We start from the raw sequence: 27,245 nt of genomic DNA on the forward strand, positions 1-27,245 counted from the left end.
TATCTCAAAAGTAAACAGCTGAATATATTTGGCACAGTTTTTACTACTGCTGCTCAAGCAGCTTTTGTATGGGTTTGTATGGGTGCAGCTATCATAGCACTGGAATTCGGAAGAATCCTTTTTTAAGTCAATATTATTTTGCTAAATCTCCAGAAAGTGGGTATAGGGAAGTTATGAATTGACAAAAAACCCCTTAAAAATAAATAAAAAAACATGCAGAATTTTTTACACGTCTCAAACAGAAATCCCCCCTCCAATCATCTACCTATACATAAGGGCAACAATTCTGAGTGTGGTACAGAGTAGGATGTGCTCTTCAAAATTAATGAAGGACTATTTTTCTCCTTTACCAGAGTATAATTTTTCAATGATAATGTCAATGTTGCAGTTACTGTAATACACAGACTGTGCCTCCTAATACACTAATGCTACTATCAAAAGTAGGTAGGTTCCGAAAAATGCAGATTCACATTAACAGCCCAGTGGTCACGCTGACATGAAAAAACGTCACATTCAAACATCATGCCGGAACCCTCTGATCTTCAGCTGACTGAAACCTGGACATGATGCAAGTGATAATTGACTTGATCTTCAAGAAAGAGATTACCAAAACATTACAGCACTGAGCAGTACCTACTCATCTACTCCCAACAGCTGTTTTGCTGGCAGACTCAAGGGAGATCTCTTATCATAATCTTGTAATGAGGTATTAATAGCAAGCTCAGAGGAAACTGCCTGCTCTTACTCAAAGAGCAATTACCAGTAATTTCAAAACTCCATTTATTCCAATGTGCTGGACGGAAACGCTGGTCACAAGGCAGGCATTCCCTGGATCCTCTTCTGCAGGTGGGAAGACACTGCTGAGCTATGTGCTTCCTTCTGATAAGGAATAATTGTACGTTGAAAGTCCAGTACTTGATCAACAGAAAACTAAAACCAAGACAGTGGGCTTTGATGATACTTTTATATGAGGGACAGTAAGAGGAATTTTTGGTTTTGCCTGCTTAGATGAGAAAAAAGCATTGATCCTGTAGGAAGTGACATTGAGAGCCACTTACATAGTGATGCTACAATGGGTTCATTTTATTGTACAGTAGAGGACAAATGAAGTAGACTAATTGTAACACAAACCGACCAAATCACGAAGCCCAGTCCTCACTCAAAAGCACACAAGGCTATTCTTTCTTTAGCTGCATAGAAGTTTTCAGAATTTTTCAAAGAAAAAAATGTCTTTGTTTAAGGTTACAGTCCTTAGAAACCATAATATCTGTACCTGGACTGCTTATAAAAATCAGTTTCTCAGAACAGCATGAAACCTTACCACCTAGATTCAGTTTCTCCCAGGCATTGTATATGTGCATATTGAGGCCTACCTGCCAGGGAAAATTCTATAGCAATGCAGGTTAGATGAGCAGATGGCAACAGAAAGAAAGGCTGCATGGAAGAATAAACATTCAGAGAACCACAGATGCCTACTGCTAGCTGATTTCTCTAAGACTCCTAGACCTACAAAAGATCTTTCAGATATTGATCCTTTTTCCTTGGTATGAAAGAGATGAACAATCCCACTGAAGTTCACGGGGGCTGACGGATGCTATGAAAGGCTTTTCACAACAGCACTGACAAAGTTGCTTGCCTGTTTCTTCCACCAGAGGAAAAGATCATATGGCTTCACTGTTGAAAGAAACAAAACAGCAAACAAATACTGAGTGATTCTTTTGAGGTGAAATAAGTATTCAGGCTGCTCTTGCCTTCCAGATGTAGAGAACCCTGTTGTTTCCACATGAAAAGCAGGTTCTGCATTGTTTAGGTTTGAAGAAAATATGATGAAGCAACATTTTTGACAATAACTCTGAAGCTCTTACAATCCAAATGTTATAATCAATGTTTCAACAGTGTTACATAACAAATTATGGACACGACTTCTTCAAGAATTTCAGCACCCCAGAACACAAGGAAGAGCCTGGGAGCATTTTTGACAAACTAGACATGAAGAAGTACCATAGAAATTATTTGATGTTGTTAAGCTTGCCTTCTGTCAAAATACGTTTACTATGATAACACCAATGAGCAACTTCTCTCTATTAAAACAATTCAAATTCCTTCAAAACTGCACTAGATACTGACTTTTTATGAACCAGAGTATAAACAGATAATTGATGTAAAAAGTGATATTTACATCTACGTATCATGAAAAGATACTGACTCCTTCCTTTTTCCTCTTCTTTGATGGTTAAGATAATTGGAGTCATCATTTTTGTCTTCAATGAAAAGAAAAAAACCTTCACAAAATAATTCTTTGTCTTTAGTCATATAAAACCTCAAACTGGGTTATGGAGGACTTGAGCCAACAGGAGGATTACATGAGCCAACAGGAGGGTTAAATGAAGCAGCAATTCCTAGCAAGGTAGTGTTTGCCCCTCAGACAACAGGCTGTTCATAGAGCTACAGGACTTCCATACAGCCTTTCTGCTAAAGCCATCTCTGACTGCATGAAGAGGCTACAAAAATCATAAATGGTTTGGCCAGCCCTTTTTTTTTCCAGTCCATTTCACTCACTGTGAAATAATCTTTTTGTAATCCTTGATCGTTGTATACTAGTGATATTATCCCAAGCATTGTTGGTTTAGCACCCCGAACACCCCTAATCCCTTCTGAGACTTGTTTCTCTGCAGAGAGCTGAGCTTATTTCAACAGAGAGCCCTTTAGCTCTAGCTGTCCTGCCTTTCACAACACTTTGACCTAGAGGCATGCGGCTGTCCTGGTTTGTCTCAGCTGGAGATCCTGAGGCCGACAGGGTTGACAGCGCTGGCACTGCACCCCAGGCAGGGAAGGTGGCTGGGGGTAGGTGGAAGGACTGAAGTACAATACCCTTTCGCAGTCAAGGTTCTGTGGGGCTGCCAGCCCTCACACCCCGCGCAATGCAGCACTCCCAGGGCTGTGCGGTCACACAAACTGAATGCTAGGCTTGTCTGGTGTCGCCAGCAGGAAAAAGGCTAAAACCTTTGCCTCCCTTCCCCACTGAATTAATTGTTGGTATGTGAAGTACTTCCTTCACAAAGAGAGTATACTATTGAAATGGCTGAAAGGCTGAAGCCTAACGTGGGCAGAAGGTGCTATTTTTCTTGTTATCTGAGGTTGGCAGACATGTATTTACAGATGAATCAACTTGGTTTCCTGGGCAAAGAGACAAATCAAGTCCCTAGAGCTTCATACCATGGGAAATGCTTTGCAAAGTGTTCCAAGTAGTCCTCTATCAAATAACACCGTGGTTTTGAGCCAGCAGCTCCTCATCAAATTATTGATCCTTTCCTGGCATTATAACATCTTGTTGAGATGATGACATAATGTTTCCAGTGGAGCCAATGGCCCTTCAGCCCCTCTCCAGACACGCTTAAGCACACTGAAAAGAGCAACGAGATGCAGAGTGCTGAATAGTCCTCTGCCTTCAAGAAAAGAGAACGTGAATGCCAACAAGGATTTATTAACATAAATGCTTCTTTCACATTTTGAGATGAGTGAAAACAAAAGCACTAAGCTTCAAGCTTCTACCCATCTTATAAAACACAACAGAAGACTTCCTAAGCTAAGTTAGATACTGAAAGGTTAATGAACAACAAGGGTGCTATGAAAAACATCATGGCCAAACCTGAAGCCTACTGAAGACACTATTATCCTAGAGCCATCATTTCTAAGCACCAGATGAAAACTGACTGCTATTTCTCCACCATAATAATTTTCTCACTAATTTTACTGGTTTTGAGCATGCTGCCAACTATTAGCACTGAAATAAAGTGGACATTTTCTTCTATTGTGCGGTGCGTAACAGACAGAAAATTGGAATACTATAAAGAACTCATATAGCTGCTGCTGTGGGGATTTATTCCTTCACTTCTCCCATATGTTCACACTTCCGCTGGCTAATTATTTAAGAGCTATGAAGAAAACACCTGAGTTACTGTTTCCTAAGGAAAAGGCCCCAGTTCAGACCCCATCTCGTGAGGCATGTTACAGAAGGAGCCAACCCTCCTGACTTCTCAGTGAAGAGAGACAGAGGTCATTTCTACACAGCACTTCAGATCTTAGTCGGACTAAAAACTATGCAGAGGTGGCCCTGCTTCTCCACCTACACAAACATAGGAAAGCTCATTTTTAGATTCAGCAATTTAAATAAATTTGTTTCATTAAATTTCCTCTTGCCACAAAGGAAAGAAAGAATCACTATTCTTGGTGATACTCCAACAAAACCACATTTTAACCTGATTCCTATAGAAGACTAAGCATCTGTATCTAACGTGCACTTACATATATACATATATTTATGCGCTATGTCTAAAACAATGTAATGTGACTGTTTCGCTACTGTACAGAGTTTAATGCCAGCCAAAAGAGAGATTAATAATAAGAAGGAATTCAGAAGGGAATAGCTTTGAGAGCAATTCATAGGTTATACAGCCCACGGGACTGTTATGATCATCTCCTCTGATTTTCTGCCCAAGGAACATAGATTTTTCACACAGTAAAAACCTCAATCAAGCCCAATGAACTGTAGCTGAAGTACAGCATATTTTTCAGCAAGACATTCTGTCTTGATTTAAAGAACTGAATTTATGGAGAAGTGCCGACATCCTCTACCCAATGATGCAACTGCTTATCTTTGCTCTTTATGTAGTATTTCCCCTTAAATTCTTCTAGCATTAATTTCCAACTACTTAACCATGTTATGACTGCTACATTCTTTAGCAGTGATTGCCATTATAATAATTTGCAACTCTTGATTTTTGGCACCTACAAATGCATGGCACCAGTGATTTTTAATTTTTAGAGCATTAGTAAGAATGTTGGCTAGCATTGTCTGAGAACTGGTACAAAGAGAAGGATTCCACATACAAATTAATTTATATCATAGACAATAAAGATGGTATAGGATCAGCTTGATATTAATAATATTAATGATTCTAGTATTAATGTGGGAACAAGAATATAGTATGACATGAACTATGAATTTAAAGTTTTTGTCATGCAGTACTTACGAAACGTTTTTCAGTATCAAATAAATTCTTGGTGCTTTTTTTTGCCTTTTTTTTTTTTTTTTTTTTTTTTAAAAAACCAAAGGTTTGTCTGGTAGAAACTTACCCATCCTTCCCTTGGCTACATTAGGTGGTCTAATATAAAATTCTATCTCCCTGTACAAATCTTTCCTCTCACAAAACAAAGCCAAAAAGGAGAAAACACAGAAGTTTTCAAGCTTCATTAGTATTTCAATTTTGTTTCTGTTCTGCAGCCCATGGCTGATTTTCAGAGTTAGAGAGATTTTTCAAAAATGATGCATAACATATTTATTTCCTCTGGCTACTTGTGAAATCTTATTTTAATGACCATGCATACTAGAATTATTACCACTATACTTCAGGATTTCAGTAGAAGAGATTAATCCTTTGAGCTCTTTCTATTTAAAATGGCTTTAACTTCTGAGGAGCTGCCTGTGATTGCCTTATCATTTTCTCTTCAAAACTCAGGGACTCTCTGGTGGATTTACGTCAGTATTCTTAGTTCATTTCTTGCACTAAGATTGCCAGTCCTGAAACAACTGTCAAGACCATTCAAGTGAAATTGCAAATTTTCATTTCAAGGTTTAGAAGCTAAGCTGTTCTTTCTTTTATTACTTTACAACATGATGCTACATGCTGTGTTATACAAGAAAGTGATATGAATAGTGAAATACTTCATTCTCACTTTTTAGTCTGAGTTTTCTTTTTTCTCCTTAGCTGAAAAACTTATACTATGCCTGCCCCTTTCTCAAAAGTATCAAGGTCTAAAAAGAACACAACTATGCAGGTTTTGATATTTTCCCAATTCCACCAAAATTCTTAAATTTGGGAAAACATTTATCATCTTCAGCTAACAAGTACTTTGTAAATCCAATTCACTAACAGAATATACCTCTTGGATAAGGAAGAGCAACACTTTAAGGCAAATGTATAAAACACTTTGTTAACTTTATCATATCTTTTCACCCAAATATCAGGAGTTACTCTCATTTTCTCTGCAATATAATTTTGCTTATGTCTCTTTCACCAACCTCTCAGCCCCTCTGTTGCTAAATCATAAGCCTTCCCAACACTCTCACTAGTAAAATGGGCGGCTCAGCAAACAACATTACTGCAGGAGCACTCAGAAACTCTTTTCTAATGGAAGTCATGTTGGAAGGATTCTGTTACTAGAACTCCAACTGCAATATCTTCATTATAGTCATCACTCTTGTTTACACTTGCTCTCACTCAAACAGGAGCATAGGCAAACCACAAAAACAGCAACAAAAAATTAAAGTAATAAAGAACAGTTAATGAGACCTGATATAGACATACCTCTAAAGTAGCAAATTCCATTATTCTTTAAGAAAAAGGAAGCAAGATTTTGATACAACTCACTTGACTTGAATAACAACTATAATGTATTATACTGAAGATATTTTTGGAAATTATATCTATGCAACACACTGCAAGTCCAACCCTGAATTTATATTCTGTCCTGTATTTGTCATTCACCTTACACTACCTGAACTCACTCTAACACTAATCCTTTTCTACAGAAATCGTATTAATAGGATTTCAATACTGAAAATACATGGAACACTAAAAAAGAAAGGAAGAAGGCTGTTTTCAGTTTAAGTGTGCATTTCAACTGCTATGCAGAGAAACTCAGAAATGGATTAAAAAGCAAACAGTGAAACTTAATTACCTTCTAATATACATTTGGATCAAAGAGAAATTAATTGAGAGAGAAATGGGGTTGAACAGCACGGTAAAGGTTTTGCTTAAGAAACACCAACAAAAACTAATCCTTCACACAGATACAAATGACATGAAAAAGGCACTAACAGTGGCTTTGAGGCATGAAAAGAGAAGGCAGTGATAAACTTAAATTAGATATAGAGATCCAAGGAGAAACCACAAAAGGAATTTAAATAAGTGCTGGTGGTGGAGCTGGATGGTCAAAGACAAGAATAGAAAAAAAAAATACCCAAAGCAAAAACCAACCAAACTTTGCAGCAGTCAGTCATGAAGATTGACAGAGAACAAACGTATGCTGTCCAGATAAACTCTAGATGCCAATTAGCACACAGCTTGATGAATTCTAACACTTGAAAATATCTACTGAAGATAATCCATCAAAATTCCTGTGTAGTATCATGCCTCCATTCTTCTTACAAACATGGGAGGAATTAAAGATTTACTTCTAAATAGTATTTTTTGACCAAAAAATGGAAGGGGCCAGGGCATGACTGATGCCAGTGGCATGCAAAATGCAATGTCTTCATGCTGAATACATCTTCTGAGAAGCTTTGTTTAGAACAATGGGTCAAGCAGGAGGAGAAACACAGACTGGCCAGGGAAGAAACTAAAGGGAACGTGACTTTTATAGGTCTGGAGATTTCCAACGCTGAAGAAGTCTCAAAGATCTACATACAAATTCATCAGAGGTTGTTATAAACCACAGGTCAGAGCAGGTCAGCATTAGCAGTCACAGCAGCAGCAGGATAACCAAAAAGTAAACAATTCTGAGAAATACTTCTCTCCATGCCTGGTGCATTTCCTGAAATTTAAGTTGTACATTAGAACCAAAATGACCAAAACTGGAGGCTGAACCAAAGCACCTAAATCTGCCGTTCAGTTCCTTCTTAGTGTTACAAGACACTTTGCTTCAGGTACTTTCTCCAAAAAAATCAGTAATACAAACTTTGAAAAGAAAAAAAAGTGAGGCCACTTAGCATGACTGTTCTAAGAAGAAAACTATGGGATCTGAAAGGCCTATTCACTCTCATATTATGTGCCCAAATGTGGTTTTGCAATCCAGTTAATTACAGATGATACTTAAAAAAAAATACCACTTTGTAGATTCAGAAGAAAAGCTCCAGACACCCATCTTTTACATTCTGCCCTATTTTATGCCCAGTTTTTAGAATAAAGCAATAGTAGACAGTGTTGCTGTTTGACTTTGGGTAAACTAGTAGATCTGTGACTGTTCCAACAAATTGCTTACTCTTGCTGATTTTAGAGAAAGGTTATTGCCTACTTCCTTATCAAGCCACAGTACTAAGCAGGACTTCTGGCACCTCTAAAGATCTCCCAATAACTCAGGAAGACCTTTTAGCCTCAGGAAAAATCAGCTAATGCTACAGTGACTTTGCTTTTCACCTTGTTCTGACAGCAAGTTAAATGTGATGTTTAGAAACTGATTTGAATTGTATAATTTAAAGAAAAGAAATTTATATCAGCGATGAACAGAGCTATCATGGCTTAGAGCCAAATATGCACCGATTTATTTCTCTGCGTTTGAAGTTCAGTCATGCTGCAATCCTATGTTTAAACCTTCACTGTATGTACTGGAGGCATAATAACGCGAAATTTCAAGGAACTAGAAGCATGGTGGAAAGAGAACTTGTTGCTTCTGCCAACTTCTCCATCTTCTACCCAAGACTTCCACTTAGAAAGCATCCTTCCTCCTCTGATTCATTTAAGCCTCAACTGCATATTGCATCAGACTTCAGGAAAGTGCGGTTTCATCCTCTGGACTGCCAGTAAGCAAGCGCTCCTTGGACACAGGGTGTTGTTCCAGGCTATGCCCAACAGACATTGTCAGATTTTCAGTTGATGCTGTGACACAAATAAGAATAAACCTAAAAACCTTCACCTAAAAATGCATTAAGTGTAAACTTGAACACTGTTACTAATATTTTAGTGAACGACAGCTTTTTAAAACTACACACATTGATCATTATTCTAGAAGGAGAAACAAGAGACAAGGACATTTACCCAGAGACAGCACATATTTAAGCTCTTTTCTATTTTGCAGTCTTCTTTCACTGTTACTGAATACAGAGTGTGTGTGCACAATTTCATACGTGTGCACTACCAGCATAAGTATTTTGGCAAGTCTGCCCTTATTTTCAAAATCTTGTTCAATTCATGTGCAAAAGGGAAGGCCACTTACAGAGAAAAAGTTACAAAACGCTATGATGACTGTCTGTCTGCAGTGATGACTCCTCACAGCTATTATACTCTCATGTTGATTCCTTCCCCCTTTCTTCCTCTCCAATTTTCTGGAGAAGAATTGCACTGCGCTAAGAGAGCTGTTGTGACTATGTGATTTGCTGGACCGTGTCTAACTTCCTTCAATCTAGCTCTTGGCTATTCCTCTTCTTTAACATCCCTTTGTTCTTTCTTCCATGGTTCTACATGACTGCTTCTCCCATTTATATTACCTTGCCCTGTATCTTTTTGTCATAAAGTACTCTACCCTCTGAGACTGTTGTCTTTCCTTGTATAAGCAGCTTTTTCTCTTCTTACTGCCCTTTTCATTTTGTGCAGAACGCTGGTTTTGGGTTAGCTTGCTTGGCAACTTCACTTCCCTTTGCTCAGTTTTATTTTAAAGAACTGCTTCTTCCATGATATTTATGATAAAGTAGATGGATACAATGGCTCGGTAGAAAGGCACGCGCGTGTACCAAACAGAAACAGTGATCAGCCACCACAGAATACCCTGCGTGCTGCTTTCAGAAGCACTTCTACCAGTTTATTAAAGCAGTAAAAACATTTGCAGAAACTAATGCTTCAACATGGAAGTGGCTCATTTGAATTGAGCTTAATTTTTTTTTCCTTATTGATCAAAGCAAACAAAAAAAAATGCATATAGAGAAACATAGTCTTGTTAGCTTGTAGAATAAGCCAGCTTAAACCACACCTCACAGTTGCATCTACATTATGGTGTTGCTGACAGAGCCATGCAAGGATAAGCATGAAAAAGCACACTCCCTAGCTTACACAACTTGATCAGCAAATCCTGGTGTGAGTGTAGCTAAGTTAGCAGGGGAGTGCTGTTGTCAGCTAAGTTAATTTTGTTTAACATCAATCTATACTTCCCCGTACATCATCAGAAAAGCTTCTTTTCCCAAAATACACTGCATGTCCACAGAAAAGTCCACCTGTGTAACTGTACCAGCACAGCTATACTAGCAAAAGCTCTCTAGAGCAGATAAGCTGAAAAACAATTTGGTATAACTGAATGCCTCCTGAAACACATGCATATATAGCTCACCAGCTATTACCCTAAATAAACATCTCAGTGTCTACTTTGCTCGAAATATTGCTAGTGCAACCTACAATATTCCTAATTTTGATCAGTCAAGAACATGGCTGCATTTCTACGTATTAGAACATAAGAAACTTCCTGGCCATCCTCAATAACATTCAACTGACTGTACACAGTGACTTGATTCTGAAAAATTCCCAAGAAAAATAAAAGCAAAGAAAAACAGAAAAAAGAAAAGCCCACAAACCTCTCATTAGCTCAGTACTTTATTTGTCCATGCTGGTGACAGACCTCTTCCTAACTATAAATTCTTGTGTACAACTTTGCATGAAACAAAACAAATACTGCAGTAGGCCTTTTAATATTTCTTCTTGCTCTGAAGTAACAAAAATTCCTATGCAAGTGGTAACTGAAATATTACTGCAAGTTTATACTGCAATCCCAGTAGGGCAGACCTTAGTTAATATAGCTGCATGGACTTTGAAATAGCTAGTTTGGATATTTGAACTACAGTTAAGCACAACTTAACATTAACCAGTTTCCCAAGTGCTTATTTAGATTCTTGGGAGTGTTTGAAGACTATGCTAATCAGCTGCAGTAGGTGAGTCCCAGTGGTGACTGCAGTGTTGTTATACTTCTTGAATGACAGCACCGGAAACACTGGCAGATCTCCTTCTCAAACCCAGTGAAGAAGTTGACAGCAGAATCTGTGTATGCCCTCATCTGCCCATCTTAAATTTCTGTAACCAAAAAAGTTAAACAGGAACACTGCTAAAATACATGTTCAGACCACCTACTCCTCCCAAGTACTGTATAGCCATGAACTCACCTTCTTATGATACTCTGTTAATGCCATTTTATAAGTCCTTTTCAAGGATGCACTCTTTGTGGTTGGGTCACCTTAAGTGATGGGCATAAAGAATTGTACCTAGATTACCTGATGGGGTCTGGAAAGGTTCCTCCTTCCACCTCCGGAACCTTGCCAACACAAGTTTGTGTCAGGTATTAAACCAAACAAAGAATAAGGAAAGAAATGAATGGAAAGGGAATGAAAATAGTATCCTTGCCTACTTGAAAGTCAACAACAGAGAGGGCCCAGTCCAGGTCTGGATGACTTCAGTCCAAGGGTCTAAACTGGCAGCAGCTCTTCACCATAGCGCTGACAGAGATTTTGTGACTGTGTGCTTCCAGTTCTTGGTACAAACGTAGCCCCATTTGCAGGTCAGACTTTTCACCTGAACAAATCAATGCAATAGTTATTTGTTTCCAGTATAAAATTCTGCACCACACTAAAAACTTAAGCACAACGGTACTGTATACTGAATATAATGAAAACTAAGTAGTAAAGTTAACTTTGTACTGACTTTATGCAATTCAATAAAACCTCCACTTCTAAAATGAACCAGAAATTCCACATGGCTGCATCAGGCTGACACAAAAGTTAAATGGCATTACCTCACGATTCAGGTCAACTTTTGCAAGGACGACAGATGGCTTAGGCTATCTAGCCTGAAGCTAATTAAGTTTCCCTTTAACAAATATCAAAAATGAACAAATAAAAACAACATAAATATAGATTCAACATCCATAGTAATGCTAATGATAGAATGTATTGTTTATGAATTTAACACTTTTTTGACTGTCACAACCAAAAGTACCTCATTTTTGCATTCTAACTGCAATAGGTCTAATTTAAATTTATCTAGCTAAGATCAAGCGAAGTTCCACTCATGACCCTGCAGGTTTCATTTTCACTTTACCTAATAGACGTACTTCGTATTACATCATGTTTCCTATATATTCTATAAAAGATGCTGAGACTTAAGGTCACAATGCATTACAAAAAGCTTACAGGTCCAGAATGTGAAAGAGGGATGCTACTTAAAGGACAAAAGTAGAGAAGAAGAAGAGAGAAGAAGATGCTACTACTATAACTAGCATTGAGATTAGAATCATAGAATCATCTAATGCCCTGAGTTGGAAGGGACCCACAAGGATCATCAAGTCCAACTTCTGTCCCTGCACAGGACAACCCCTAATTCACAACAAATCTCTGAGGGCATTGTCCAAGGGCTTCCTGAATAGCGTCAGGCTTGGTGCCGTGAACACCTCCCTGTGGAGCCTGTTCCTGTGCTCCAACACCCTCTGGGTAAAGAACCTTTTCCCAATATCCAACCTAAACCTCCCTTGGCACATCTTCCTGCCATTCCCTCGGGTCCTGTCATCGGTCACCAGAGAGATCAGTGCCTGCCTCTCCTCTTCCCCTTGTGAGGAAGCTGCAGACCGCGATGAGGTCTGCCCTCAGCCTCCTCTTCTCTAGGCTGAACAAACCAAGTGACTTTAGCTTTAGCTGCTCCTTGTATAGTTTCTCCTCTAAACCCTTCACGAACTTTGTGGTCCTTCTCTGGACACTCTCTAATAGCTTTATATCCTTAATGTACTGTCGTGCCCAAAACTGCCCACAGAACTCAAGGTGAGGCCGCACCAGCGCAGAGCAGAGCGGGACAATCCCCTCCCTTGACTGGCTGCAATGCAGTGTTTGATGTACCCCAGGACACAGTTAGCTCTCTTGGCTGCCAGGACACACTGTTGGATCATGTACAACTTGCCATTGACCAGAACCCCCAGGGCCCTCTCTGCAGAGCTCCTCTCCAGCCTCTTGTTCCCCAGTCTGTATGTACATCCAGGGTTGCTGTGCCCCAGCTGTAAAATCCAGCATTTGCCCTTGTTTCATATGGTTGGTGATTGCTCAGCTCTCCAGTCTGTCCAGATCCCTCAGCAGGGCCTCTCTGCTCTCAAGAGTGTCAAATGCTCCTCCCAATTTTGTGTCATCATCAAACTTAATTAGTATTCTTTCAAGTCCTGCATCCAAGTCATTAACAAAGAGATTAAAGACTAACGGCCCCAAGATGGATCCCTGCAGAACCCCACTAGTGACTGGCCACCAGCCCGATGTAACCCCATTTACTATAACCCTTTGAGCCTGACCCATCAGCCAATTGCTCACCCACCGCATTACGTGTTTACCCAGCTGTGTGCTGGATGTGTTGTCCAGGAGGATACTGTAAGAGACAGTATTGAAAGCTTTACTGAGACCCAGAAAGATCACATCGACTGGTTTTCCTTGGTCAACTAGGTGGGTGACCTTGTCATAAAAGGAAATCAAATCTGTTATGCAGGACTTTCCCCTTGTGAACCCGTGCTGGCTGGGACCAATGACTGCATTGTCTTTCAGGTGTTTTTCAATAACTCCCAGAATAATCTTCTCCATAATTTTACCAGGCACAGAAGTGAGACTGATGGGCCTTTAGTTACCGGGGTCATCCCTGTTGCCCTTCTTGAAGACTGGGACAACGTTTGCCAGCTTCCAGTCAACTGGGACCTCTCCAGATTCCCAAGAGCATTGAAAAATCATCGAAAGAGGTCTCGCTATGACATCAGCCAGCTTTTTAAGTACCCTTGGATGAATCCCATTAGGCCCCATCGACTTACTGGGATCCAGCTGGAGCAGCAAGCCCCGCACTAGTGCAGGATTTATTAGGAGTTTATCATTCCCATAGTCATGGTTCTTTAGCCCAGGGCTCTGGGGGTCCCTGCACCCACCATCGGTGTTGAAGACTGAGGTGAAGAAAGCATTAAACATCTCTGCATTATGTATGTCCCTGCTTGTGAGGTGACCATTCTCATCAAGCCATGGGCCAATGTTATTTCTAGCCTGCCTTTTGCCATTAATGTATTTTAAAAAGCCCTTCTTATTGTCCTTCAAAGCACTGGCCAGCTTCAACTCTAATTAAGCTTTGGCTGCAGGTATTTCGTCCCTTCTGCCTCACCTGCCTGACTTCCTACACTTTGGGATTGCCTGCTTCTGTGCTTTTAGGAGGTGGTACTTAAAAAGTGACCAGCATTGATGGACCCAGGCACCTTCAAAAGCTTTTTCCCAGGGGACCTTACTAAGCAGTTCCCTGAGCAACCTGAAGTCTGCTCTCCTCACGTCCAGAGTTGAGGTCTTGCTGGCAGCTTTAGTCCTGTCACCATAGATTTTAAACTTGACTCTTTCACGGTCACTATGGCCAAGGCAGCCCCTGATCTCCACCCATGAGGCCCTCTCTGTTAATAAGCAACAAATGGAGGAAGGCACCTTTCCTGGTCAGTTCCCTTAGTACCTCTACCAAGAAGTTATTGTCCAGATGGTTTAGGAATCTTCTGGACCTGTTTGTCCCAGCTGTGGGGTATTCCTAGTGGACATCTGGCAAGTTGAAGTCCCCCATAAGGACAAGGACAGATGACTTAGAGGCACCCCTTAGTTCCTTAAAGAATAACTTCTCAGTGTCATCCTCCTGGTTGGGTGGCCTGTAGTAGACTCCCACAACAACATCGCTTTATTTGTCTGTCCCTTAATCCTTACCCAGAGGGTCTCAGCTGTGCCATTGCCAACTGCAAGCTCCATGCATTCCAGCTCCTCGGCTACATACAGTGCCACTGTCCTGTCTTGCCTGCCCTGCCTGTCCCTCCTGAAGTGCCTGTAACCATCCATCATGGCACACCAGTCACAGGACTCTTCCCACCAGGCTTCACTTATGCTAATGATGTCATATGTCTGGGACCGGGCCAAGGCTTCCAGCTCCTCTTGCTTGTCCCTTATGCTGCGTGCATTTCTGTAGAATCACTTCAAGTGTGGCTCCTTGTGCCCATCGTCACAGGTAGCAGTCTGGAATCTCACTAGCACGCAGCTCCTCCAATTTTGGTGATTCTATCCATTGCCCATCCCTGACTAGCCTGGTACTGATGCTTTCCCCCTTCCAATCTAGTTTAAGGCCCTGTCAATCAGCCCTGCTAGCTCCTGAGCAAAAACCCTTTTCCCCTTCTGAGAAAGTTGAATACCACCAGATGTCAGCAGACTTGGTGTTGAGAATACCATCCTGTGATTGAAAAAGCTGAAATTCCACCGACATCAGCCTTGGACCCATGTGTTGTTCAGCTGGATCTGCCTGTTCCATTCAATATTATTCCCTGATACTGAGAAGATTGAGAAAAATACTACCTGAGCACCTGATCCTTCAACGCTCCATCCCAAGGCTCTGAAATCCCTTTTGATAACCTTTGAGCTTCTCCTTGCTGCTTCTTCTCTGCCGACATGGAGAACCAATAGCAGGTAATAGTCTGAGTTTACCAGACTAGGGAGTTTCCCAGCAACATCTCTTACTCTGGCCCCAGGAGGGCAGCAGACCTCCCTGTATGTGGAGTCTGGTCTGTATGTTGGACCCTCTGTTCCCATCAGAAGGCAGTCACTTATGACAACTACCCTTCTTTTTTTCTTAACATGAGTGGTTGTGATGCAGGGGGTGGGCTGCCTAGATGTTTGCTCCATGCCAGAAGGACCTTCATCCCCATCATCCATTGTCTGCCCTTCCAATTCCAGGGCCTCGTATCTATTCTGTTCAGGCACCACAGAAGGTGAGGCAGGCTGAGAGTGGATTCACCTACTGCCCCGAGCAGTAACCTGCTTCCATTCTTCCCTGTCTCCTGGGTTACCTCCCTCTGTCTGGTGGTGAGGGGGTAGGGGGTACTTTGTCGCTTGTGCTGTGGTTGGCTGCTGCAGGCCCCTCTGAGAGGGATGGTAGAGTACTATTCCACCAGTCAATGTCCTCTGACTCCCTGATACTCCTCAGCCTGGACACCTCCTCCCGAAGCTCTGTCACCAGGCTGAGCAGCTCCTTTACCTGGGTGCCCCTCCCTCAGGTGAGCTCACTGCTGTCCTCAGATACTGGCCCGATACTCAGGCTTGCCCTGCAGCCTGGGACCTGGGTGGCTGCGTGTCGCCTTGAAGGCTGTTTGGGTGGCCACATCAGTTCTTGCAGCTGGAGGGGCCGTAAGGGACACTGATAGCACAGCTCTACTGGGTGGATACCACAGCTCCTACTGTTCTCAGCTCCTTTTAAGTGGGTCACAGCTTGTGCTTGAGGTGGCAGGGCCCCTGGGACATGCAGCTTTCACTCGTGGGCTGTGATCTATTAAGATCTGCAAAACATTTTATTTTTGTCAGCTCTTAGAAGGTGATTGCTAAAGTAAATCCCAAAGCAGGCAGAAAATGTAATATTTTTTTTAACTTTTAATAAATAACACATGAAATGACATTTGTCCTTTAGTATGTGAGTTGCAGGTCAGGTCATATGCTGTATGACAGTTTTTGAGTTATTTATGGCAGAATGTTCCCTGAACAATCTTTGACATGTTAAATTACTATTGCATTAAGATACAGCAAAAAACTCTGTAAGCCAGCACTGTTTCTCAGGAGCCATACCCCGAAGTGTAATGTAAAACCATGCCTGTTTTGTTTGCAGAGGTGATGTATCCTTGGATCAGAATTAATGACATACATACATATAAAGACCCTCAATCTTGTATCATCTCAAAGCAAACAAAGTAAGTGAGTAAAATGACTGGATGAGTCCAATCTTCAGGAGAACTTCAAAGCCAAGAAAGATTAAAGCCCACCAGTCTCAAGGTAACTGGGTAAACTGTGAAAGAAACGAAGTGGAAAAAATTTGATGTATATTGTTACAAAATGGTGTCAGGCCTAACTTGATTGAAATCTGTTGTGTTATCATCAGCTAATGTCTCTTTCCATTGACATGGCAAGTTTTGCATTTCTTCCTATCCAGTATTCCAAATTACTCTTTATGTTTAAACTAAAAAGCATTGAAGCCTCAAAACGTCATATCCAGCCTACCAATAAGTAAAAACTGACTTCATAGGAATATGTTAGTTAATCAGAGACAGGAACCGAGAGTGGGTGTCTGTACCATTACAGGCTGGAGACTTACACACCAAGACAGGGCGAGGGAAGGGAGAGAGAAAAGCGAAAGGAGGGGGAAAGGAAGGGCAGAGAGGCTCCCTGGCACCGGCGCCTCAGCCCCGCCAAGGCCTCCGGGCCGGCTGCCCCGCCGGGCCCCACCGCCCCTGCCCACCCGTACCACTGCCCGCCCAGGCTGGACGCAGCGCTGCCGCCGTGACCGGAGGGGCGGGCCCAGCTGAGCCGCCACCGCGGAGGGCTCTGCCCCACGGTCCCTCCCCACCCGCTTCCCAATGTTCCATTCGCTGCGATTGGCCCAATCCAACCCACCCGGCAGCACTCTCACTTCTGGTTGGCTGAAACCTCCGGGCAGCCCTGGGGGGCGAATGAGGAGTGGGGTTGTTTCCCGGTCCCAAGATGGCGGCGCTCAGTCCTGTTCCTGTGGGGAGGAATGAGGGGGAGTGAGGCCTGAGGGAGCGGGCCGAGGCTGCGAGCCGCGCCGTGGGAGGGGGATGAGGTGACGGCCGCCATGGCCAGCGACGGGGGCAGGAAGCAGTTCTGGAGGCGGAGCGGCACGAAGGTGCCGGGCAGGTGAGACGGGCCGCGGGTAGGTCGGGGCCCGCGGAGGAGGCTCCGGACGGCGGCCGCGGGGCGGCGGGACGAGCCTCCAGCCCCGGGATGCCGGACACGGGGGTGCCGGGCCGGGGAGCGGCTCTGCCCTACCGCGCCGCCGGGCCCGTCCCGTCCCGCTCCGTTGTCTCTCCAGCTCCGTTACCTCTCCAGCTCCGTCCTCCGGCCGCTGCGGCCGCCCAGCGCGACGGACCCTGGTCGCTCCGGGGCCCTCTGCGGGAAGTGCGGCCGGGCGGTGGCGTGGGGCCTCTCCGCCCCCCGGCGGCGCCCTCCCCGCAGGTCAGCGCCCGGAGCGTGCCGGTGTTGGGTGCCTCCCGTTACCGGGTCGGAAATCGCTGGTGGCACCGGGAAGCGTTCGTAATAGCTTGGGTCGGAAAAGTTGTTCGGTAATCGTCTGAACGGGCGTTCCCAGCCTGACGTTGTGGTCAAAAGAGTTAACAGGACTTTGGGGATGTATTCCCCAGAAAATTTTGAGTGAGGGAATGTAACTCTTAGCAATGGTATGAGTTATGAAGTTTTGTGATGTAATGAAAGTTAGGGTATTTTGACATGCTGTGTAGGAAACTGCAGTTTACAAGCGTGTAGCTGTATTTTAATTTCTGCTTAATATTTCAAAATATCATCAATTTCTCAGCTTTCTTCCTGAAGTGTGAATACCAGACCTGGGGTTTGTATCATTGTCAAGAGCATGTTCTCCCATTCAAAATTTTCTAGGGAATACATCCTCAAAGTCATGTTAACTCTTTTGACTGTGATGTCAGACTGGGAATGCTTGTTCAGATGAGTATTTAACAGTAATATTCTCAGTTACCCATCCCTAAATGCTTCTCACAGTAGCGTAATTAAGTTTCTTACATTCTTTTTGTAAGAATGATGCGTGTTCTTGGTTCTCGGAGAACAGTAACTCTATACTTCATACCGTTTACCTGAATTCAGTAAAATAATTGTGCTTATCATTTAACTTCTTACATTGTCAGTTACCCATAAGCACTAGCTGGTAGTGGTTTTGTTCCTCTAGTTATAAACTAACTCTTTCACAACTGCTCTGGTCTCTCCGAACTTGTTTTATAATTTTGCTGAGTCCTTTGGGGGTAGAACACTTTTGACCCTCCTTGATTACACAGGGTCTATGAATAGTTGAAGTTAACTAATTTGCAGGCTACTGCAGGCATGTGGAAAAATGAGGACTTTGTGGAGAATGTGTGTTTGATTTTTTTTTTTTTTTAATGATCTGGAGAGGATTGTTGCTTTCTATTTGGGTGGACTCCCACCATGGTCATTCATAGTGTCTGGAGGAAAAGGCAGATTCTGTCTGTATGCCAGAATGGAAGGTCACACCTGACCCTCATGTGAGTGTAGAGCAGGGTAGTGCAGAGACTTGACCGTGCAGTGTATTTCTACATCTACAGTCACGTAGAAAGACTGGACTGACTTTTTGATTTGTGTGGAATCACATAAAAATCAATAGAGCTTATAACCCACCACCCTCAGTCACCTCTAGGGCTAATTTCACTACTGTTAGTGCTGTCCTGGTAGTATAACTCTAAGCCTCTCTTAAAATCTGTTATGACTGCAGTGTTTTTAGCTTGGTTCTAGCTCAGGCTTACTAAGGTCAGACTTATATTTATGGTCTAGAGATTGGTTTTGTTTTGTCAGGAGGGCATGTTTGTCTCCTTTTATGTGGTTTTTAGTACAGGTTTAGGTAGGTGTTAATGTTGCATATGATTTGCTCCTGTTGCAATCAGAGTGTTTTGTAGTAATGATTTCCATTAGGAAGCCATGTGTAAATCTTGATGTGTTTTCTGTGGAGTTTTTCATTACTTATAAAACAATTTTATAGCTGAAAGTTCGATTTCCTCACAGTTATTGAATTCTTCACACACTAACACGCTGTTTTGGAATATTACAGATTGTAGTGAATAAATCTGTCTTTGAAACCTTATTTATTTCAAAGCATTTGTTTTTAATCCTCCCATGGCTTTTGTTCTCTAACATGCCATCTTTTGCATGCTTCTTTAAGTTTATCAGCCTTGTACTTTAGTAATGGTTAAGAATTGACTGGTTGGATTTGGGGTGACAAGGCTGTGTGGCAGATTCAATCTTTGCCGATGTTTCTTTGAGAACTTCTGGTTTTTTTAAGAGATAAATGAAAAATTCTCTTTTCAGACTTATTATTTCAAAAGCAGTGCAGATTCTTGTTGTGGAGTTAACTTTTTCTTGTTTTAATTCCTGGTCGGAGAAATAAGCTAGCCTAAGTTAGCCTAAGTTAGCCTAGGCCTCAAAAAGAGCTCCCATTTGGCAAATCTATGATTTTTTCTTAAGTTACTTTTTAGTATACCCTTCAATTTCAGCTTCATTATTTTTAGTGGTATGTGGGATTATTTGAAATTGAAAGCTGTTGGAACACTTCAGTTCTGTTCACTATTGACTATTGATTTAATACACAGAAAACCCACAAGTGTTTTATAATTTTTCTGATAACTGTCTCTCTCTTTTTCTGTAGTATTCAACATGTGTATGGAGCTCAGCATCCACCTTTTGATCCATTATTGCATGGAACGTAAGTTAACCTAATATTTAAATACTCCAGGTAATTTGGATCTCCTCTGCCTTCTGTTTTGTGACTTCCTGGTGCTTACCGTATTAGAAAGAGCAAATCAGCTGTTCAGTTCTGAACTAACATAGATTGCCAACTTCTATTACCTGTTTGCAGTGCCTTATACATTGGAAATTGTATGGTAAATACTAACTGTAATTCTGCAGATGAAGCTTACAGCTCAAGTGTAAGTGACTCTTCTGCATGCATCCTTCTGTTGATGGACTGCCTTTATTTGTCTTCCTATAAGAGAAAAGAGCCAGGTTGTGGTGTAGATCCTTTTGAGGCAAAGGTGGGCATTTTGCTTGTGAGTGGGGAAGACAGTAGGTAGAACGGATTTTACAGTGATTTAGGAGTTTATTGTCTTAGATCATGATTATTGAATATCGGAACATAATGTATGTGAAAATGGCAATGTTATATTAAACATCTTTAGTAACCAAATAAGTTTCATGTTATAACCCACAACTAATGCAAGTGAATGATCTTTATCTCCTTACGTCTGAGGTGTTAAGCAAAATTCTGCATTCTGACAGCGTCTGCTTTTTATACTTTGCTTTATTGTCCTTTCTGTCTTTTTTTAAAGACAGTTTGTTTAAAGTTTTGTCAAGGACAGAGTTGTTTCTGATTTGTTGGTAGATTTCACAGCTGCTCTGAAACCAGCATTGATTTTAAAACATTGGTGTATGTGAGAATTTTGGGAAAATTGTGTGACCAATGAAATGAATGGCCCAAAGCAATAGGGACAAAAAGTAACATTAGAAGGAAAAGTATTGACTTGGAAGGAGGCCATACTTCTAGTGGATTTTTTCAGGGGCTGGTTTGAAATGGCACAAGAAATCAATATGTGGTAGTTAATTGCTGGGTGATACAGAGTTGAAGGCAGTTGAAATGTGTGACCCTGAGGACTGAACAAAAAAGGAATGGGATAAATTTGTTGAAAATGTGGAGCTATAAAGAGATACCCAACAGCAAAATCTAGAAGCTTATTGCTTGAAATGATGACAGAAGAGGAGAAAGACCTTGCTGTTTTGGACAACGATGACAAATTAGGCAAAAGTGTTAGCGGTGTTGTACCTGTTAGGAAAGATATTCCCTGTAATGCGTAACAGAAACATTACTGACATTGTATGAGGACTGTGACAGAACTTCTGATTTCCAATTCTAGCTGCCTTGTCTTAACAGGAAAAAGTTAAACGAGTACAGGTGGAAAGATGGGGTCAGAAAGGACAATTAAGTTAATGGCAGTAACTTTTTTTTTTTGAGAGCAGACTGGGAAACTCTCTCAATGCCTTATTTAGCTGAAATCTGAAGGGAGATGTGATTGCTCTGCATTACTGTAAGTGAGAACGAGTGCCAAGCTAGGGAGTGTTACCTGGTTCATCTCTCTCATACTGCATGTTGACAGAGGGACAAAAGATTAGGAGCTGATCTGGGTGGACTTAGACTAGTAACTAGAGGAAATCTCCTGCCTATAAGAAGAGCAAAGTTCTGAAGCTAATTCATTCCTCCCCATTGAGGCGCTTCAGCATGATAGTTCTAGTGAGTGTTAAGGTCAGGCTTGATTTGTTTATGACAGTGATCGTATTATGTGATTACTTGTGATGACTTAGGAGTAGACCTGATGGCTTGGTTATTGCTCCTGTGTTGTTATGAAACAATTGCGTTGAAAGGCCTGAAATCTCTTCAGAAGTTCATGACGCAACAGAAGTGCAATGTGGCCTGTCTATCTTATAAACTATTCCAGTACTATTAGTTTCATTTGACTGTGAGGTTGGTTGTCTTCCCCTTGCTGCCCCCACCCTGGGCGTTGTTTTGTTTGGTGTTTTAAGACAGGAGGGATTCCTTTTTAAGGAAGGAAGGATTTGTTCAGCTTCTATTCAAAGTTGAGAAGAGTCAGGTTTTACCTGCCCTTGTTCTCAGACATATTCAGCTGTACGTTATCATGGATGGATGTAGCAGTAACATGAGTGGAGGGAGACAAATATTTTCTACCTATATAATGTCTAGCATGGACTTTTGTTTTTTGGCCCAATCCATAGTGTGTTGCTTACCGCATTACTAGTTCTCTGAATATTTTTTTTTTTGTTTTTGAACAGCTTGATAAAACCAGGTTCAAAGCCACCTACGACTCCAGTGAAACTAAAGAAAGTCAGCACCTTCCAAGAATTTGAAAGTAACACAAGTGATGCTTGGGATCTTGGGGATGATGATGATGAACTCTTAGCAATAGCTGCTGAAAACTTAAATACAGAAGTGGTCATGGAAACAGCTCACAAAGTAATTCAGAATCACAGCAAGTTACAGGAACAGCATAAATTTCAGGAAGAACATTTACAGGAAGAAAAACAAGTAGAATCTGCAGAGCTAGCTTCAATTCCGTGTGGTGATAATAGGCTTGTTAAATCAGTCAGTGAAGGTCATACATCGAGTTCATCAGGTATGTTAAAAAAAGGTGTTGAAATTCAGATGAGGAGAGCTATAATATTTGCCTTTTAAGACGTTAACCCCTTCCCAAACTTTTCTTAGTACCATAGGAAAATATTATTAAGCAATATTGATTTGTTTGAGGGAGATACTGCATGCCATACTAAACTGTAAAGCATGTGTGTGAGAAATACATGGGTGAGGGAAGAATAATTAAACTTCTTTGTTTTCAGCCTTAATACATCCTCAGTTTTAGAAGGAAGTTGCATTGTTGAATATATTGTAATGGTTAACTGCACCGAGATGTATGCAATTAATAATATTCCTACTACTGTGAAAAATTGTTGCTAAAATGTTACTCTATAAATATATTGCAAAATCGGAGAAAACCATGCAAATTCATCTTCATGTCATCTGATTTGTGTTTTACGTATAAACTTTAAAGCAACCAATTGCAATGATTTCCCAGTCTTTTTTTTTTTTGGTAATAGAATGGTGAGTGGGATAGAAACAGCTTTCAGTAGCACAAAGACTTTAAAAATCAATTAGCCTTGCTGTTAGTATAATCTGTAATGGATGTGTTTTAATTGTGTAATACTGCTTGGAAGAGGAATGCTCCTCCTGCTAAATCCAAGTCACTTGAAGGCCAAACTTGTGCTACACTTCAGCTTACATTTCTCCAAAACATAATTCTACTTTAAATTTACAAATTAAATTCAAGTTATGAGTAGCCTTCTCACTAGCTGAGGCTAACTGTTATGCTTCTTTTTCTCTTCAGATAATGCTAGTGAAAATTCTTCCATGCAGAGATCACAGTCCCTTCCACAAACTTCCACACCTCCCTTGGTGAGTGGAATGACAGACATTAATACCTCAGTTACTCCTGCATTAACTGAAAGAGAAGCATCCCGATTAGACAAATTTAAGCAGCTACTTGCAGGTCCCAATACAGATCTTGGTGAGTATTTCTTACAGGAGCTATGAATTACATCTGAGTTAAAGAATAACTATAAAATTTTCCTGTTTGATGTACTGTTCTGCCTGATGGTTTTGTTAGGATCTAATCCTTTCAACATTTGAAACTGATCTTGCCAAAGAAAGACGGAATATAACTGAATACTTGTATTACGTATGCTTGTAATATGCAATTTGCATGCTTCTTACTAATACATAGCGTCTTAGATGATTTCTTGTTCTTTTGTGTTATTTCTTTCTACTGGACTAATCTATGGAGAAAAACAAAGTATAATCAGCTGTGTCTAGTTTTAATGCCTCATAATGGAACAGCATGCAGTATAAGACTGATTCTCTGTTAGAAATATGAATGTGAAAAATGATGAGGCATGTAAGTATTACTGCTTGTCTACTCAGCAAGCATTCTTCATGTTCACAGACTGATACAGTAGTTCTGTGTCTCATCTGTGAATGGTGACAACATGTTAATGTGAAAACAAATGTATTGTCAGTTAACTTGACTGTTCCCTTTGTGCACTGGATTTTAACTGCTCAAAGGGGGGTATTGCTGAATCAAATGGCTTTGTATCCTATGAGAAAATCTGGAGCAAGTAGAAATAGTACACTGCATTTGGAGAGCTTGGCTGGTCACTTAGGAGTTAATCTCAAAATAATTAATAAACAAAATCAACTTTAAGTTAGAACATTCTGGAAGAGGAAACATGGAACGAAGTAGAAACTGCATGTTTGCAGTTCTTGGAATTGATGCTTTCCTGCCCTGTAGATGCACTGAGACTTCTTGAGTATAATAGGGTACAAGTTGTGGCTTTTTTTTTCCTTTGTGCTGTGTCTTATTGTGAGATTGCTAGCAAAGTAGAACTATGGAAATACAGAATTGTATAGGTTGGAAAAGACCTTTAGGATCATAGAGTCCACCCATAAACCTAACACTGCCAGTTCACCACTAATCCATGTCCCTAAGTGCCATATTTATAAATCTTTTACATACCTCTAGGTATGGTGACTCCACTACCGCTCTGGGCAGCCTGTTCCAATCTGTGACCACCCTTTCAGTGAAGTAATATTTCCTAATATTCAACCTAAACCTCCCCTGGTGCAGCTTTAGGCCATTTCCTCTTGTCCTATTACTTGTTACTTGTGAAAAGAGACAGACCCCCCCACGTCGCTACAGCCTCCTTTCAGGTAGTTGTAGAGAGTGATAAGGTCTCCCCTCAGCCTTCTCTTCTCCAGACTAAACAATCCCAGTTCCCCCAACCTCTCCCCATAAGACTTGCTCTTCAGACCCTTCACCAGCTTCATTGCCCTTCTCTGGACACACTCCAGCACCTCAATGCCCTTCTTGTAGCGAGGGGCCCAACTGAACACAGTATTTGAGGTGTGGCCTCACCTGTGCCAAGTACAGGGCACGATCACTTCCTTAGCCCTGCTGTCCACACTATTGCTGACACAAGCCAGGATGCTGTTGGCCTTCTTGGCCACCTGAGCATACTGCTGGCTGTCAACCAGCACCCCCAGGTCCTCCTCTGCCGGGCAGCTCTCCAGCCATTCTTCCCCAAGCCTGCAGCGTTGCATGGGGTTGTTGTGACCCAAGTCCAGGACCTGGCACTTGACCTTCTTAAACCGCATACAATTGACCTTGGCCCATTGATCCAGCCCACACAGGACCCTCTGTAGAGCCTTCATACCCTCGAGCAGATCAACACTCCCACCCAACTTGGTGTCATCTGCAAACTTACTGAGGGTGCCCTCGATCCCCTTGTCAGATCATTGATAAAGATATTAAATGGAACTGGCCCCAGTATTGAGCCTGGGCGAACACTGCTTGTTTCGGGCCGCCAGCTGGACTTAACTCCATTCACCGCAACTCTATGGGCCCGGTCATCCAGCCAGGTTTTTACCGAGTGAAGAGCGTACCTGTCCAAGCCATGAACCGCCTCTATTTTTCCAGGAGAATGCTGTAGGAAGCAGTATCAAAGGCTTTACTAAAGCCTAGGTAGACAACATGCACAGCCTTTCCCTCATCTGCTAGGTGGTTGACCTGGTTATGGAAGGAGATCAGGTTAGTCAGGCAGGACCTGCTTTTCATAAACCCACGCTGACTGGGCCTGATCACTTGGTTTTCTTGTATGTGCTGCATGATGGCATTTAAGATGATCTGCTCCATAACCTTCCCCAGCACTGAGATCAGGTTGACTGGTCTCTAGTTCCCTTTATCCTCCTCCTGACCCTTGTTGTAGATGGGTGTCATGTTTGCTAATCTCTAGTTAACCAGGACCTCCCCAGTTAGCCAGGACTGCTGATGATTGAAAGCAGCATGGTGAGCACTTCCACACACTCACCAGCTGCGTCAGGAAGTTATCTTCCACACACTCCGGAAGCCTCCTAGACTCTTTCTGCTGTGTTGTGTTTCCAGCAGATATCCAGTAGATTGAAGTCCCCAACAAGGACAAGGGCTAGCGATTGTGAGGCTTCTTCCAGCTCTTTGTAGAATACTTGCACAATGCTAACTACACGAAACCTAACACTTCAGCGAGTTATAGGACATTCTTATAAAATGCAACTGTGAATAAACTCTGAGGTGTTAAAACAAACTACGTATTTTATATAAGCTTGAAAATGATAATCAAATATCACTATTTCTTCCTTTGACCTAATAGATGTTATGAGCTGTGTTGATTGTTACTGATATGAAAACTCATTTAACTTTTAAGAATGTCGTAATGGTAGAAATCTTTATTACATAGGGGTGCAAAGTCAGAGGGAAGAGAAAGTTTAATTTAAACCTATCCACTTCACTTTTGCTGTCTAATTAGAGGGGAATACTTTGTCAGTAAATCAAATTTAGGAATTAAAATAAAATATTTTGGAAAGTAGTGAAAGAAAATTTCCACTCTTATAAGGAGTGCAGTCACCTTCACTGTGGTGAGAATTTTATCAATGTTGTGTAAACAACATGGGTTTGTGTCTTTGTTGAACTTTCTAAATCTTGCACAGAAATATACATAGGCATCCAAAATTTGAGTATGTTGCTCTTATATCTAATAAACTCTCAATATTCTTTCTTGTAGATATCACTAAAAAAGGTGTTTTCTGTGCCTGTTTGTAGGAAGCTTGTTCTTTTTCTTGCTTACAAACTGTAATGAATACAGAATTTGAAGTTGTGTTAATTAAAATTCTAAGTCCAGTTTTACTTTTTTGATACAAATGTTTTACCTTTGTTATATCCAGTAGCATTTGCTAATAAATCTGTAAATAATTACAGATTTTTCGTAGTGAAAGAAGTGAACTCTTCATTGACAACATGCAAATTTTTGATGATCATGAAGGTATCAGTAGTAGCTCATATGTGATGGTAGTGCTTGGACTACATTATATGTATGTATTAGGGAAAGCGCGTATATGCATATATACATATATACATATACAAACAAGTATATGCATATGACCACATGTACAGTTCATTAGAATCTGGTGTGTGCATGTCTGTATGCATTTCTGGGAGTTGTTTGGTTTAGCTCTGTGTTTTTTCCTCCAGAGTAATACTGAAAATGGACTGGGTAACAGGCTCCAAGCTAAGATTTGTAGTGAATAATGAAGGGACAGGTGGTGCTTCTGTTGCAGCTGGCTTACTCTCTTTGTGTGTATGTGTGTGTGATGTTGTGGTATGTGTGGGTCTTTGTTTTGTGTGAGATCCACAGACAGTTGTGTTTTGTTTGTCATGATGAATTGAAT

The 27,245-nt window shown here is 41.3% G+C and overlaps 1 protein-coding gene across 4 annotated transcripts in view; it reads left to right on the forward strand.

Annotated features, from left to right (window-relative positions):
* The first annotated feature begins 17,267 nt into the window (after positions 1-17,267).
* Positions 17,268-27,245, forward strand: part of TBC1D22A (TBC1 domain family member 22A) — a 186,632-nt gene continuing 176,654 nt past the window's right edge. For 2 of the 4 annotated variants that reach the window (XM_064445556.1, XM_064445574.1), the window contains exons 1-4: positions 17,269-17,476; positions 20,019-20,075; positions 22,211-22,551; positions 23,317-23,496. In XM_064445556.1, coding sequence (XP_064301626.1) covers positions 17,415-17,476; positions 20,019-20,075; positions 22,211-22,551; positions 23,317-23,496 — 640 coding nt within the window. In that variant the 5' untranslated portion in view covers positions 17,269-17,414. Of the gene's footprint in view, positions 17,477-20,018; positions 20,076-22,210; positions 22,552-23,316; positions 23,497-27,245 lie in introns of all 4 variants that reach the window. The other 2 variants (XM_064445566.1, XM_064445550.1) reach the window with 2 other exon arrangements.

Source organism: Phalacrocorax carbo, chromosome 1 (genome assembly GCF_963921805.1).
Source record: "Phalacrocorax carbo chromosome 1, bPhaCar2.1, whole genome shotgun sequence".
Taxonomy (NCBI): Eukaryota; Metazoa; Chordata; class Aves; order Suliformes; family Phalacrocoracidae; genus Phalacrocorax; species Phalacrocorax carbo.